The 15,312-nt window shown below is 34.0% G+C and overlaps 1 protein-coding gene across 7 annotated transcripts in view; it reads left to right on the forward strand.

Annotated features, from left to right (window-relative positions):
* LOC145694660 (uncharacterized) overlaps nt 1-15,312 on the forward strand; it is a 104,344-nt gene that overhangs the window by 15,767 nt on the left and 73,265 nt on the right. For all 7 annotated transcript variants that reach the window (XM_081771107.1, XM_081771105.1, XM_081771109.1 and 4 more), the window contains exons 2-4: nt 2,351-2,478; nt 4,547-4,678; nt 7,991-8,113. In XM_081771107.1, the coding sequence (XP_081627233.1) occupies nt 2,359-2,478; nt 4,547-4,678; nt 7,991-8,113 (375 nt within the window). In that variant the 5' untranslated portion in view covers nt 2,351-2,358. The remainder of the gene's footprint in view (nt 1-2,350; nt 2,479-4,546; nt 4,679-7,990; nt 8,114-15,312) is intronic.

The raw sequence follows: 15,312 nt of genomic DNA on the forward strand, positions 1-15,312 counted from the left end.
ACTTATTAGTCGTTAAAACATTTTATAATTGTAACTAAATTTACACCTGTTGTCCTTGTTTGTAGTAAACTTTAAAATACACCATTCCCTTCAGGCGTTTGCATAGAAAAAAACATGGCGATCACCATGGTAACGGAAAGGAACTGACGTCATCACTGTTTCAGTCTATTATGTTGCAATGCTCGAAATGAGCCGTATACTCCTGTATGCAGGGGTCGCAGTTGCTTAGTGGTAGAGTGCTCACCATTTGTGCGTGGGATGTATGGTTCGATCTCAGTTCATGCCAAGTAAACTTTGTGGTGGACGCATACCGTGTATCTGGATTTTCTAGTAATTTTCAAACTTCCTTAATTCCACACTTTCATTCATTATCATTATCACAGTCTCCTTTGGCCTTGAATCATTATCGTGGGATGTTAACTAGAAATTTCCTTTATCTGTGTATGCAGGAGTGTACGAGCCCTTCGAATGAATGCTCAGTTCACTCTCTCCGTTATGACGCCCTCTAAAAGTCTGTTTAATAATAATAATAATATATATATATATATATATATATATTCCTGAAAGGTATACATTATTAAATACACAAAATAATTCGCGTATTTAATTAATTTTTTTTCGGCAATAACTTTTCAAACTTCACACTAAAACAGCATTTTTGTTTGAAGTATCTATGTTTCAAAATTATGTCTTAAGTTATAGTTAAAAGCAAATGCATTTATAATCATAATATGATATACAGTATCTATTTTAGCAACAGACCTGTATAAATGAAAACCCTTCTCTGACCGGTTAGTATGATGTCCTCCCAATACCTGAACCAAAGCCCTGTTAATGGAACAGGTCCACCTCTGCCTGTATGACACAATCTGACATTTCTTTTTTCCATTAATTTTCATACAGGCACCATTCATCGTGAAATTGTAAAATATTTAATTCGACGGCACACTTGAATATTCGTATGCAAAACTCATATCAACGCTGGCGCGTAATATTTCTCTTTTCGAGCGCTGGTTATATAAGGAATGTTCCGAAAGCTAGATTCTTTTTTGCTTGGAAGTATAATATATATTATAAAGTAAATATATTGAGGAAATTCTAAGAAAAATGTAACTTTCAGCAACAATTATGGAATATATATTACATGTGTGGTACAATGGCTACTTGTTTTTTGTAATGGAAAGACAATCAAAAACATGTTTCAAAGCCGAAATTTAATTCGAATTTTATATCAAGTATTTAGTTTCAAAAATCGATTTTGGTATTCAAAACTGAAAATCAGTTTCGAGGTAGCCGAAAAAAAAAAAAAAAAACGAAATTTGAATAACACTATCTATTAGCCAGTTGTTTCCCAACTAGAATTAAAATAGGTTTTCCAATTTTATATTAGCGTTCTTTCATTTATTCTGTATTGCTTGTGTCCGTTTGTTACAATTTTCGAAAAATAAAATGGCATAAAACGTTACAGGCCTGAAAAGAGCCTGAATCAGGTGAGTTATTTTCAAAAACAACTTTTGTGACATTATGTACAGGAACAGGAATAAACATACAAAAATCTTTTCCCTTTCACAAAAAGTATTTCATAAAAAATCTTGAAAATGCTGGTGTATGTGTAGTGACGTGTTCATGTGTGAAAAAAAAATACATTGGACAAACAAAATGAGACTACAAATAATCAAGGAACATGTAAGGGACATCAAAGACGTTGAAAAAGAAAACTGTATTATCACTGACTCAACACTCAATAATAGAATCGAAATTCCGGGTTTGTGAGGCCTTTTGCAGTATGAAAGAGGAGCCGAGCTTAAACCGTGATAGTTGTAGCATCTCTAAAGTACTTTCTCGAATTATTAAGAATTACGTCACTAATCCTTTAAAGTAAGGGCTTTAGAGGTACAATGAATACGTTTGAAACTGGCTGCTTTAGTGTAATAGAAGGATCATACACATTGTGTGTTCCAAATTGGGTTGGACATGAGGTTATATATATATATATATTTAAATTCATGTATTTTGGGTAGGTTTTCATATACTTTTATTTGTTTTGGTTTGCAGCTTTTGCCGTCTATGAATAATCTAGGTAAATATAATATTCAGTGTATTATCATGCGTTAGTTATTGTGAAGTGGTTGTCGTTGATAGGTTGAAAAAGAGCTCCATGGATAAGCTCAAAACGTTGTTTGAAGACAAATATAGGTGTTTTTTTTCTTTCTTTCTTTTTCTTTTTCTTTTCTTTTTTCTTTCTCTTTTTTTTGTTTGAATTATCGTAATGTCTGTTCCCTCACGTTCATTAAATATTAAAGAATATGCTAGGTTTTTATTTACTGGAGTCCTTACTGTTTACTTCTAGAATAGATAATGAATTGGCAAACATGTCGTTTGTGCTCTGGTCGCCATACAGAAGGCATAGATATCTTCGGGAAAGAAGGAATGACTCAATTAATTTGTTTAAAGCTGAGCAGAAGTTTACAATATGAGGTAGGTGTTTTATTTATAAATTACACCTCTTTGGTTCTTGTGATTTTCCTTTTAGATCATTATTAGATATAATAAAATGATTATGATAAAACTGAAATAGCATCTGTTCCGTATTAAATTTGAATAAATAAATTAATTTTAAACATGAGCATGTCGTGTTTGCTGTACCAGCCAACGGAAATTGAGTTTGTTGAAGCAGCTTGGTGACTGCGTACAGTATTTTTCTGTTTCAAAGTTTATTTATTTACTTATTATTATTATTATTAATTATTATTATTATTATTATTATTATTATTATTATTATTATTATTATTATTATTATTATTATTATTATTATTATTATTATTATTAAAGTGCTCTTCCTGCTGTCCAGTTTCCGTAACAAAATGGAAACGTGCGTGCTTTTGTTAGTATATTCCAATGCATTAACAGCTGATTGGTGGGTTGATTGTTTTCATAGCACGGATGTTTCCGAAAATTTTCGTTGCCAGCACTATATATGATATCATTGTAAAAAAAAAAAAAAAAAAGTTTCGTTTCGAATAAAATGATCTATGATTGGTGTTGGTTGTGTATTGCGGAACATATGTACGTCACAATACACCATTAATATATTTTTGTTTTATCTCCGGAACGGAAGATGTTATGCTGTATTCGAGCATGGTATTTCATTTATTTTTAAAACTTCCTCCTTCCCCAAAAAATTCTTAATGCAGATACAAATTATGTGCGGATTTTTGAAATTCCAAGATAATTTTAAAAGGAAACTCTGTTATTTCGAATAGATACATCGAGGAAATTCTTAAGAAGTCAGACACTTGTCTAGGGTAATTCTTATCTACTTTACCCTTTTATTATTCATTATGCAATAAAACTCAACCAGCAGGGAGGAGAGGATTGTTTTGAGGAAAAACAGGCAACACAAAGTATACGGAACCTTAGGTCAAACGTAATAAACTTAGTTAATAAAGTAGAAAGGTTATCGTTATTAAATCAACACTTACCGCACCTGATATGGTAACTTATAGCTATACGTTTAGAGTTACTCTATTTAAACATATAGGGTTATTCAGGAGGAATGTCATATAATTTGTAAAGTGATTCTACATGTGAAAATAAACCGAAAAAGTCCTATGAACATGTGTCCGATTTTTGGTCGTTACGGAACTGGAGCGAGTTGAAGTCTACACACATCCATGAATGATTATGAAGACAAATGTAAATATTACTCACCAAAATTCTGTGTAGGCGCTGTAGTGGACAGAGTAATAGTGGGACAGATAACTGATCCATTGTACAATTGTTGTTCAAAAAGTTCCCCACCCATCTCAATGCACTTGTCAACGCGTTGAAGGGTGTGTTGTGTTGCGCATCGAACATCATCTCGTCGGGGTTTAATGCGGGTAACAGCGTGGGTGATGCGAGGGACAATTTTTTCACTTGTATCCAACTTCGTAGCGTACACATCCCCCTTTAACCAGCTCCATAAATAGAAGTCTAATGTGGTTAGGTTGGATGATCTGGGAGGCCAGTTTGGGTCCACCACGGTCAATAGGTCAATTTTCTATACCACCCACCAAGGTTTTTAAGCTTTTGCGAGAAGATTATTATAGGGATTATGAAAGATGGAACTTACTGTTAACGTGGGCTCCAAACCACAGCGATGGTGTGAATCGGTGCAGTTGGCAGATGCACAAACCATCGTGAAGATCAACTTTGATAGTATATGCCATTTCCCACCGCAGTATCTTCTCTCCAAGGGAGCTGAATGATAACTATGCCACAGATTCTGGTTCCATGTAGTGTTATAACCGGCATAATCGTGGGACGTAAAACTTAGATTTCATTTTAGATCGTTACTAATATTACTATTACCTCTGTAATGTAAACTAGCCACTTGTTCAAGTTTCTTGTCTCCAGCTTTTATGTGTAGCGTCCCACAATTTGGAAGGGAGAAAATACCTTAACCGGAATGTTAACTTTAAATATTAACTGTTACGGTAAGTTTCATTCTACACTTCTATCTGATTTTATGTATATACGTTTAACATTGTAAATTTCGTTGCAGGTGCATCCAAATGATCCATCGACGAAATCAATATGCAAGTCTTGTTTGCAACAATTGAATGAAGTTGACGGATTTCAACAAAAATGTCAGAATGCTCAGGCAAGGATGATTGATGATGTGAGACGTCACCAGGTAAACTTGTATGCTTTTTTCATATAGTGTCATTTCGTTGATGGTATGATAATCGAACTTTTAACCTAACAAAGTTGTGAAGAAATACGATTCTCCGGATCTCTTTAATATTTGTTGATGGAGATTGTTCTCATACGTAGTAACTGGTTATTGTTTTATTTATTCGTAAGAAGTTGCAGAAAAATCGGACTTCATCGAGGTAGCAAGAATGAAGTATGGATCCCAGTGAAGTAAACAAATCATTGAAATATTTAAAATAATATTCGAACACGAAATTACAAGAACGACATATTGTCATAGCCAAAACATAAGTTGTTTATTATTATTATTATTATTATTATTATTATTATTATTATTATTATTATTATTATTATTATTATTATTGTTATTATTATTATTATTATTATTATTATTGCCGTGTGCAACTTCAAATAGACAACACACTATATTAATTCGTATAGTAAAGCAACAGCAGAGTACATCTTATGAACAACTGACATTGATATGCAGATTAAGCAATTGACACATATCGCACGCGATATAAATACAACGAGCGTGATAATTAATTCTCTTGTCTATTTGATCAGCTTCATTAAAATCATTCCATAATTGCTGGACATAGACTTCCGTCTACTAAAATCATAATTGGATTTTCATTATTTCTTCGTCGAATCATTCATATCGTAATTAAACTCAATAATAATAATAATAATAATAATAATAATAATAATAATAATAATAATAATGATAACACTCTGCGCTCTTCTGAGAATCGAGGAAAGTATGTGTTGGGCGAGTAACATATCAGTAATGGACGTGCAAGAATACCAGCCATGCTGTTAGCACGTGGTGTTTGACTGTGGTGTCACGAAAAAAAGTATGTCTGCGAGCAAACCCGTCCCACGTTGATCAATGCGCTATGATTCAGTTCTTGTCCGCACATCGAAATTCACAGGAGAGTAAGTGTAATTTATGGGAAAAAGTGTGTATCGAATATAATTGTAAAGAATTGGGCACGAATGTTGTGAGATGATGGGAAACATATGACAGACACTTCAAGTCCGGGCCAGGCACATGTCATCAACTGTGATAACCTCATAGGGTTGGCACTGCTGTATGTCGGCCATGGAGTTCGGTGTTTCGCACGGCACACTGTACACTATCATGAAGAAGAAGCTGTTGTAAAGGGTGTGCACAGTGGGCCCAACGAGTTCTTTGTGCACATCAAAAGTATCTCTCATGGATGCGTGTCTGCAGTTCCTGCGTCGATATGCCGAAAATGGTGACGAATTTTTCTATGCATTGCGGCAAGGCATGAAGCGAGATGTCACCATTTGAACCCTCAACGAAAGCAGCAACAATGGAATGGAGGCTTCCGTCATCGCCAAAAGTGAAGCAAATGAAGGCCCAACCGCCACTGGCAAAGGTATAAATGACAGCATTTTTCGACCATCGAGGATACTCGTTATTAAAATTCAAGGATATCATAGCACGCTATATCACGAATCTCAAGAAATTGCATGCGGCCATACGAAGGAAATGTCCTGAGATGTTGACGCCTGTTGCTTGTCATTCTTCATGACAATGCTCCCTCGCATGTGGCGGGCATTGTGTAGGGGACATTAAAGAAGGATCATGGGAGGTTCAACTTCACTCCCCATACAGCGTGGACTCTTGTATGTATGTATATGTATGTATGTTCTGGGCCTCGGGTAAAAAAAAGAAAGAATAACCAATGCGTTGTCTCTCCGACTCTAAGTGTGTCCAACAATGAGTGGGGGCTGCGCAGAAAAGCAGTAAATTCTAAACTTCCTCTATTGCTTCTTCCCGAAATTAAAGGCATAGACCTATTTCTATTCGAAGTTATTTGACTTCTAGTTTCAGTAAAAGCGTGGTCATGAAGAATGCAGATTGTATTGCGTTGTTAGTTTCGTCACTTTTTTTTTTTTTTTTTTTTAATTTAGTGCAATTGCTGCTGCTAGTGTCAGTTCGGGATATGTGCATGTGTTTGCAGTGCTGTGATTAATTTTTATTTCTTAATAACGATTATTTCTGTGATTTTTTAATAACGATTGAACAAAGGCTTCTTTTTTTTTTATCAGTAATGATGAAGTTTAAAAACTTAGTGACGTGCTCTAAAATTACTTGATATCACCTACATGGCATTATTTTGGTCCGATATCTGCATTTGAAGATCTTGGGTAAGTACGTAGATCATTACCCAAGATGCTAATTTGTATCTGCACAGTTTATATTGCATTTTATTTAGTGTAGTTGTTATTTGATCACGAGGAAACATATAATGTATTGTTTCGTTTGATTCAGAAAACTACAAAAGTTAGCAATTTAAAATGTTTTTAAAACAATTTTCGAAATCATGACTTATATGTAAGTTGTATATATTTGCTACCTCATTATCTGCGGATGCGGATGCAGGTGCGGGTAGAGATGTTACGAATGCGGGTGCGGATAGAGATGATGCGGATGCAGTACGGATGCGGATGCGATATTTCGTGTCCGCGCAGACCTCTAGAAATTACTAACCTCCAGTATTTGTTAAACTTTTGACCCTTACATATTGCGTTTTATTATTTTATGCATGTGTTATGCTGCCCGTATTAGTCTGTATTTCGTTTTCCATCTTGGACAGGTTTCATTTCAGCTCTATTTATATTATTATTATTTAAGAAATATCTTAAATATTCTATGAGCAACATCTACAGCGGGTTACTAATAGACAACAATTGAATATTGCAAAAATACAAACATAATTTGGCATAAGTAGAAAGGATAAAAGAAATAAATGTTAATATGTCGACCTTGTACCCATAAGCTGTCATTGAAATGAAATCTTTCAGTCTAACGTTTCACAATTATGCCCTTTAGGCTAAGGGAGACAGATGATAAAGGCAAGTAAATAATAATGGAAGAACCGGTGAAATAAAAATATGGGAATAAACTGAATTACCTCGAGAAGACCCACGAACACGATGTTGTCCACCACAAACTTACTTGTCCAGTGGTCGAGCCAGGGACCCCACACACGAGAGAGGTAAACTCTTTATCACTGAATCACCGGTCTCCCCTCCCCCCCCCTGTTAAACTGTCAGTATTGGAAAGTTAGATGTTACGTATATTATTATTTCTGCTCAATAATTTGTAGTTATTCAAGATGATCATTAAAAGGACACTACCGTCAGTATTATTGCTTTGTTCCAAAGTATGCGTGTAACTTTCTGTAAGTAGTGTACCTGTCTCTGTTGGTCACCTTCCAGTAGAACCAACTCACTGTAACTTTCTTTTGTTTTACAGAAAAATTCAGTTAATGTATGCCGGCTTTGTACGGAAGATAAAAAGAACAAGATTAATATATTCAATATCTCTGGAGAAAGTGTGAATATAACTACCAAGATTCAGTTATGTTTAAATATTATAGTAAGTATTTCTAACTGATATTAAGGTTATTCTATTGTCATATATGAGGTTTTCGTCATATTTTCACTATGAATTTGCAATTTATTTTAGTGTGTTATCGGTGTGTAATATTCATACATCATAATTTCATTTCGTACTTTTTTTTTTTGTCTAGGAGCATTTCTACATTGTAAGGCACATATATCTATATTGAAATAAAATATAGAACTTACTTTTTAATAAAAAGTAATAAACTATAATATGTATACAAATATACAAAGAGATAGATAAAATATTAGTGAGTCCTCTTTTTGAATTTAGTATTGTTACCCTAGCGATCATGAACTAGGGACCTTTTTCTCTTTTATATTCTTAGTCTCCAGCTTATAATAACGGAGAAGTATCTCACTACTTCGCCCAAAACACTCACTCGCGCAAGAATAGTTACTAGTTAAAATCGACGAGTTCCATCTCACTCAAACGGGTAACTTACTACTCTACTCAACGCATTCAATCGGGTAAGAATAGCTACAACATTCAAACCTTGATGAAACACATTTCAGTTTAATGGGATCGTCTACTTGGGCTCTCTATCCTTTTCTCCGTCTTATAAAAACGGAAAGACAAGAATGAACGCATGTTCAAAAAGACGTCTTTGCTAGGGCGCAGTTCACTAAATCAGCCTTTGCAAAAGAGTCGCTTAGGCTCTCAACCGAGTATTTTTATATCCTCGAGAAGCAAAGAGGGAGAGAAATTATTTTACTTGGAAGAAAGAAAGAAAAGAAAACATAAATGAATCATTTGCTTCGTGATGAAACGGAAAATTAGAGGATTTAACTAACAAGGAAATATCTAATCTAATCTAACAACCTAAAGAATCTAAAGAATTATAATAATAGAAGAATTATTACATTTTATATATAATAATATACAAAAAGCTATTTTCAGTATTTTAACAGTTTATAGGGAAGAAGGATGTAAAATATTTTACTGCACTAACTCCTTCATCAAATATTCAGTTGTACTAGTATTGCATGTTGTCTGAATTTTACGCAATCGAACATTGTTCAACTTGACTAGTCTTATTCGTCGATCAATTTCTTACAGTTATGAATATTATCTGAACATTCATTGCTTAAAGCGCAATAAGAAAAAATACTTTTCTCTTTCGCATGTTGCTTTATCAGATATGAATGAAACGAAATAAGAATGAAAATGAAATAAAAACAAAAGCAGAATCTGTGAAGCATGCACCGCTGTGATAACCAGTCATGTAAGAATGTTTCAGATATTGGTGAAGGAAGGTGAATTTCATGTCACAAGTTATTTATAAGATTGCAATAAGAAAAGGAATAATTACAAAATAAAATATAACTAATTCCATAGGTTCAACGCTGAAGAAACGAAATTTCCCCATTGGATTCTATCTTGTGCCAAGCAGATACACCCTATTGTTATTACTCTCCTTAAGATTCTACTTGGCATTATCCTCCCATCTTTTTCTTGGTATATCTAAAGGTTTTTTCCCTACGCTTCATGCTGGAACTTTGTGCATCCCAAGGATATTGCCTATGCGAACGATGTTGTTCCGTCCATCTTAGTTTTGACTTTGTCTGTTTGATATTGTGTGACACATAGGTATTATGAAGTTTCAGCGTTATGTAGCTTTCTAAAATCTATTTGTTTGTCTCTTTCCTCACCTAATATTTCATTAAAAATTAATTTTCGTGTACTCTCAGTCTCTGATATTCTCTGCACCTTAGCCGAACTTTCTCATCCATACAGTACGTCTGATAAAATTATGCTTTTATAAATTTTTAGTTTTAGTTTTTTCTATCTTAGTCTGTTCGATAATCGGTTTTAGGCGGAATAGTAACACGTATTTTCCGCCATTAATTTACTGTGCATTTCCTCCTTGACTTTTTAAAATTACACTAGAGTAATTGGATAAAATTATCTGGCCACAGTTTCCGTTTTCAATTGAAAATAGTTCTGATACCTTTATCGGTAACACATAGTCTAGCGACATCTGACTCCTTGAAAACTCTTCCTAGTGTGAGATTCTCCTAGAAGAGTTAAAGGAGCATGAATCATCAAAAATGATTGTGTCTGAGGTATACACGAAATTCCAGATAATGATCTCTTTTTCTCACTTAAGCAAGCAATATTCTTCTGTTTCCTTAAGAAGACTTTTCCCCTCTCACAAACCAGTTTATAGAACTTTGTATTAGATATTGTGGAAGAATGTAGTTGACATTTCACAGCCATCGAGGATTAAACTTCAATCACCAGAATTCCAAGTAACATTTCACCACAAATTCTTCTCGCTTGAACAGAAATATGTACAAGAAAATACTTAAGTTGCTGATTCTTCTTTCGTAGCGCAGATGAAGTTTTACAGGTGAAAAAGTCTCAAATTTACATTATAACACGGAAAAAATTAATAAACCATGAGAATAGCTCGTAACGACATATGGTAAGAATTTTATTCAGTTGTTTAGTGTGTACCCTATAGCGTCCATAACTAATACAATTAAGTGTTTATACTTCTCGGTAATACCCTCGTATGATGTATTATCGGTTACGATGTTCCCTTAATTCTGTCTCAGTTTATTACCATGTACTCGATTTTGAGCACTTCGGCACTGATTTCCTTACACGTCGCCAAAAGAATACTCGTATTAGGGTTGTTTTGCACTGACTAATATGAAACATCCGTAAAATGTTGCACGCAGATTTCAACGAAAAAGTGACCCATATATATATATATATATATATATATATATATATATATATATATATATATATATTTCGTTTCTGCGGAAAAACGGTTTAAAGGGGCCTAAGCACCTCCCGAAGTATTTTCAAAAAAAAGCCTGAAATCTCCAAAAGAACATGATCAATTTGCAGAAAAAGGCGTATACACATACTAGATAGAAAATTAAGGAACACGGGGTTTTTCTTTTGTGTGAGGAAATGGTTGCAGGGAGAGCAACGGCCTCTATTCAAATATCTCCAAAAATAATGACAAAGGCCTAAATCGAAAAAGGGCACAAGCGATTCCAAGTAAACTATGCATGCAGATACTAGACTTAAAAATAGTAGGAAATACATATTTTTCATTTCTGCGGAAAAACTGTTTGAAAGGGCCTAAGCCCCTCCCGGAATATTTAAAAAAAAAAAAAAAAAAAAAAACTCGAAATCTTCAAAATGACAGGAATAATTTGCAGAAAAGGGCATATATACATACTAGGCATACACAAACACAAACAAACTATTTTGACAAAACAATATATTTACATAATAAAGTACATACGTGTTACAGTTTCGCCAACTAACACGTACGTACTGCTTCGTAATTTTAAAATAGATTGATTAGTTACTAATTGAATAATGATTACAGGATATTTCTTTTTGTTATTTTTGGTAGAAGGACAATACTATTTTAGATGCATTTTATTATTGAGCAACTGAAAAAGGTTATAAATTAAATACAGACATTATAAATTTTACAATATTATGCCTGTCATGGAGGAAGACCTCCATGCACGAACTTTTTATGTAGTGCTTCTTAGCATATTAATGAGGTACTTACAAGAAGGTTGGATGAAACAGACTGAAGTCCATTACTGACAAGGTTTTAATGGTTGACTCTGTGCTGTTCTGTCTGACGGACCGACTGTCCAAAGACTGCTCCGACTGACTGCCAATGAATCCCCATTGTTTACAATTTCTTACGTTTATATACTTTTTTTGGCTTTTTACCTGTATGCAGTTCCTTATTTTGTTTTTATTTAGTGACAATTGTACTTTCAATTTTTAAATTTCACTTCCTTGAAAGCAGGGTTGGCTGGTTTAAACCAAACTTCATGGTGACGTTTCCACATATCAAACCATCCGCATTACGTTTGTCTACTTTTCACCTTTTAATCAAGGAGTTCCGTGTTCAATTCTCGGTCGAACCACAACTCATCTTTCAAGCGTAAACCAAGTAGCGATTCGTGGTATCCCTCTAAGCGAAAGTCTTCTCCGTGATAACCTTGGTATTTCATAAGGGTGTTAAGCCTTAACATACGAAATGAAACCAAATTATATATTTCTACTTGAATGAATGCCTGTTGTTTTAGCCAAGATTGCTTAAATATATTGATAGAAATTGGCAAAATTTATCAACTGCCTACGTATCTTCCAACATCAGCTTGGATTTGACTTTGTTTTAATTTTATTGAATATCTACATACGAAATTTGTAATTTAATACCTCAGTTTTAGCGTAGTGATTATGATACGTTGACCTTAAAATTTTACATACAAATACATTTAAAGTAATGACAGGCTTTTCCCAATGGCTAAGGCGAGAGTTTCCCGATTTATATATCATTCTGTATAATGTTTTTACTTATGTAACTGTTTATCTTTTTGTCCTTCTGAAATGACTCTTGACAATTATATTAACAAGTAGGCCTATGTAAAGATCAGTACAACGTATTTTTTATCAGGAGTCCTTCGTGAGTGAGTCGGCAATCGCATTTATGACCAATTAGTCCCGGTTTCGTGTCCAAATTGACAATTTCTCTTGGATGTAAGCCGAGAAGCGGTTTGGATTCTGCTTTAAGCTTATGCGACCCCTTCCAGCATAACCTTGTTGTTCCATAATAATACCAACGCGAAACAAACTAATTTCTGTCCATATCTAATATGAATACATAGAGTAAATTATTTAAACCAAAAAAACTGGTTTAAACCAAAAAAACCGGATTTAAACCAAAAAACCCTGTTTTTTTGGTTTTTTCAATAAAAACCATGGTTTTGGCAACCCTGCCTGAAAGTGAGTTTACGGAACCTCAGCCTGTTTGTTTCTTTTTATTTTTAATTTTAGAAGTTTTTTAATATACATTGAAAATTTGAAATTATGGTACCTTTCCTCTTCTGAAAAAAAAAAGAAAGAAAATCAACCAAGTGCTTTTTAAAAGTGATTGGTTATTACTGTCCTTTTTTATTTATTTTTTTAAAAATATACATTGGAGTGTTAAACATTATATGACGCCGGCTTGTGGAATACTGTACGAAGCGAGAAGCATTGAAAGTTTATTGTAAGAACAAGAGCTAAACTCTGGTGGATGTATCACTTTAAAAGCAAAAAACAGTAAATGCAGAATGTTAGCGGGGTTCATGCTGAATTTCTCTTCTTTAACACGCTGATAGAACAAGAATTTATATCATACACATATGAGTATCTGACGCAATGTACTTAACTTCTTGATTGCATATTATGTACACAAGGTAGATATTGATATCTCATTTTGCACGTATGGCTAATTATCTTGAAGTGTTCTTTTGTTGTATTCATGTATCATTATCACAAGTAAGCAGGTTATTGCACAAGCCAAGGGCCAGATAAGTGTAATTGCACACCACCTTGTCAATTATCGGTCATATGTTTTGCACACACAGATAAAATTACTATTGCTCGAACTTATCATATGCAGCGATGAGCATGACCACCTCGTAGGCTTGCTACTGCAAGATAACATTATACATATTTCATAATACAGTTCGATATATTCTGCTGCCTTTGAAATGCTTCTTCAGAAATCTCTCGCATTGTTTGTTCAGTAAATGTCGCTTTAACAGCTTCCTGTCTGTGAGACGTAAGATATTCATATGTCGTTTCAGAAGTTCTTTCTTTTACGTGTAGTTACTCCATGAGTGGGACATATACAATGGCTCGTAATAGAAAGATATACGGGCCCCAGAAATATATGTTGGGTATGAGAAATATATGCTGGAAATTTCTGCAAATTGTTTGTGAGGTTTTGGAAATTTAGAGCATTTTTGAAAATATTTCGAAGGGGGCTTAGGCCCCTTCAAACCGTTTTTCCGCAGAAACGAAACAATACATTTCCTTACTTTTAAGTCTAGTACCTGCATGCGTAGTTTCCTTTGAATCGCTTGTATCCTTTTGTCGAATTTGGCCTTTGTCATTACTTTTGGAGATATTTAAATGGGGCCGTTGTTGCCCCTGCAACACTTTTTTTCACACACAAGTAAAAACCCTATTCCTTAATTTTCTATCTAGTATGTGTATAAACCTTCTTCTGTAAATTGCTCATGTTCTTTTGGAAATTTCTAACTTTTTTGAAATATTTCGGGAGGGACTTAGACCCCTTCATACCGTTTTTCCGCAGAAACGAAAAAATACGTATTTCTTACTTTTAAGTCTAGTATCTGCATGCATAGTTTCCTCGAAATTGCTTTTACCCTTTTGTCGAATTTTGCCTTTGTCATTATTTTTGGAAATATTTAAATGGGGGACGCTGTTCCCCCTGCAACCGTTTTTTCACACAAAAGAAAAAAAACTTGTATACCTTAATTTTCTATCTAGTGTGTGTATATGCCTTTTTCTGCAAATTGCTCATATTGTTTTGGAGATTTCAAGCTTTTTTGAAAATACTTCGGGAGGGGTTTAGGCCCCTTCAAACCGCAAAAACGATAAAATACGGGTCACTTTATTTTGTGTAGTATCTACCTGCAAAATTTCGTTGAAATCGGCGTGCAACACTTTACGGATGTTTCATGTAAATATTGTCTTCTATCAGTGTTACATCGTTTGCAAATGGAACAGATGGATCAGTCCATTCAACAGTAGTCCCCTGTTACTATATCTTTAATTTTTTTTTATCACGTATTGACAGATAACTGAGATAATGAGTTCTCTTGTTTCAAATCGTTATAGGTCTTGAAATAATGAGACAGTTTTCTTACTATCCACATTTTACTTCTTATTTCGTTAAGACGTGTTTTCACGAACCTTAAATCTTGAGATTTCCGAATTATTTCAAGATATTATATAACTTGTAGACCATTTAATCAAGCCTAGGTTTTCTTCAAGTGTACGAATACTTTGTGATCTGTACCGCCGTATTTTGACTTTTTTTTCAAATATTTGTTTAAGTAAAATATTCGGTTGCATGTTGACCTATGTCATCTGAAGCCATATTGATGATCTCCAATCATTCCATCTACATTAGGGTTAATCCTGCTACAAGAATGTTGGCAAGATCTTGAAGCACTCCTCAACAATTGTAGTTCCTTTAGTTGCCTTTCGTAGATATATACTAATCCTGATTCTTTTCATTCCTTTGGAATTTCCTCTTTCGACCATATTAAATAGTTTATTTAATTATTTAATAGGATTTTCTGCTTCTTTGGATAGATTGG

The sequence above is a fragment of the Thermobia domestica genome, chromosome 9, assembly GCF_964235325.1.
Source record: "Thermobia domestica chromosome 9, izTheDome1.hap1.1, whole genome shotgun sequence".
In the NCBI taxonomy this organism is placed as follows: Eukaryota; Metazoa; Arthropoda; class Insecta; order Zygentoma; family Lepismatidae; genus Thermobia; species Thermobia domestica.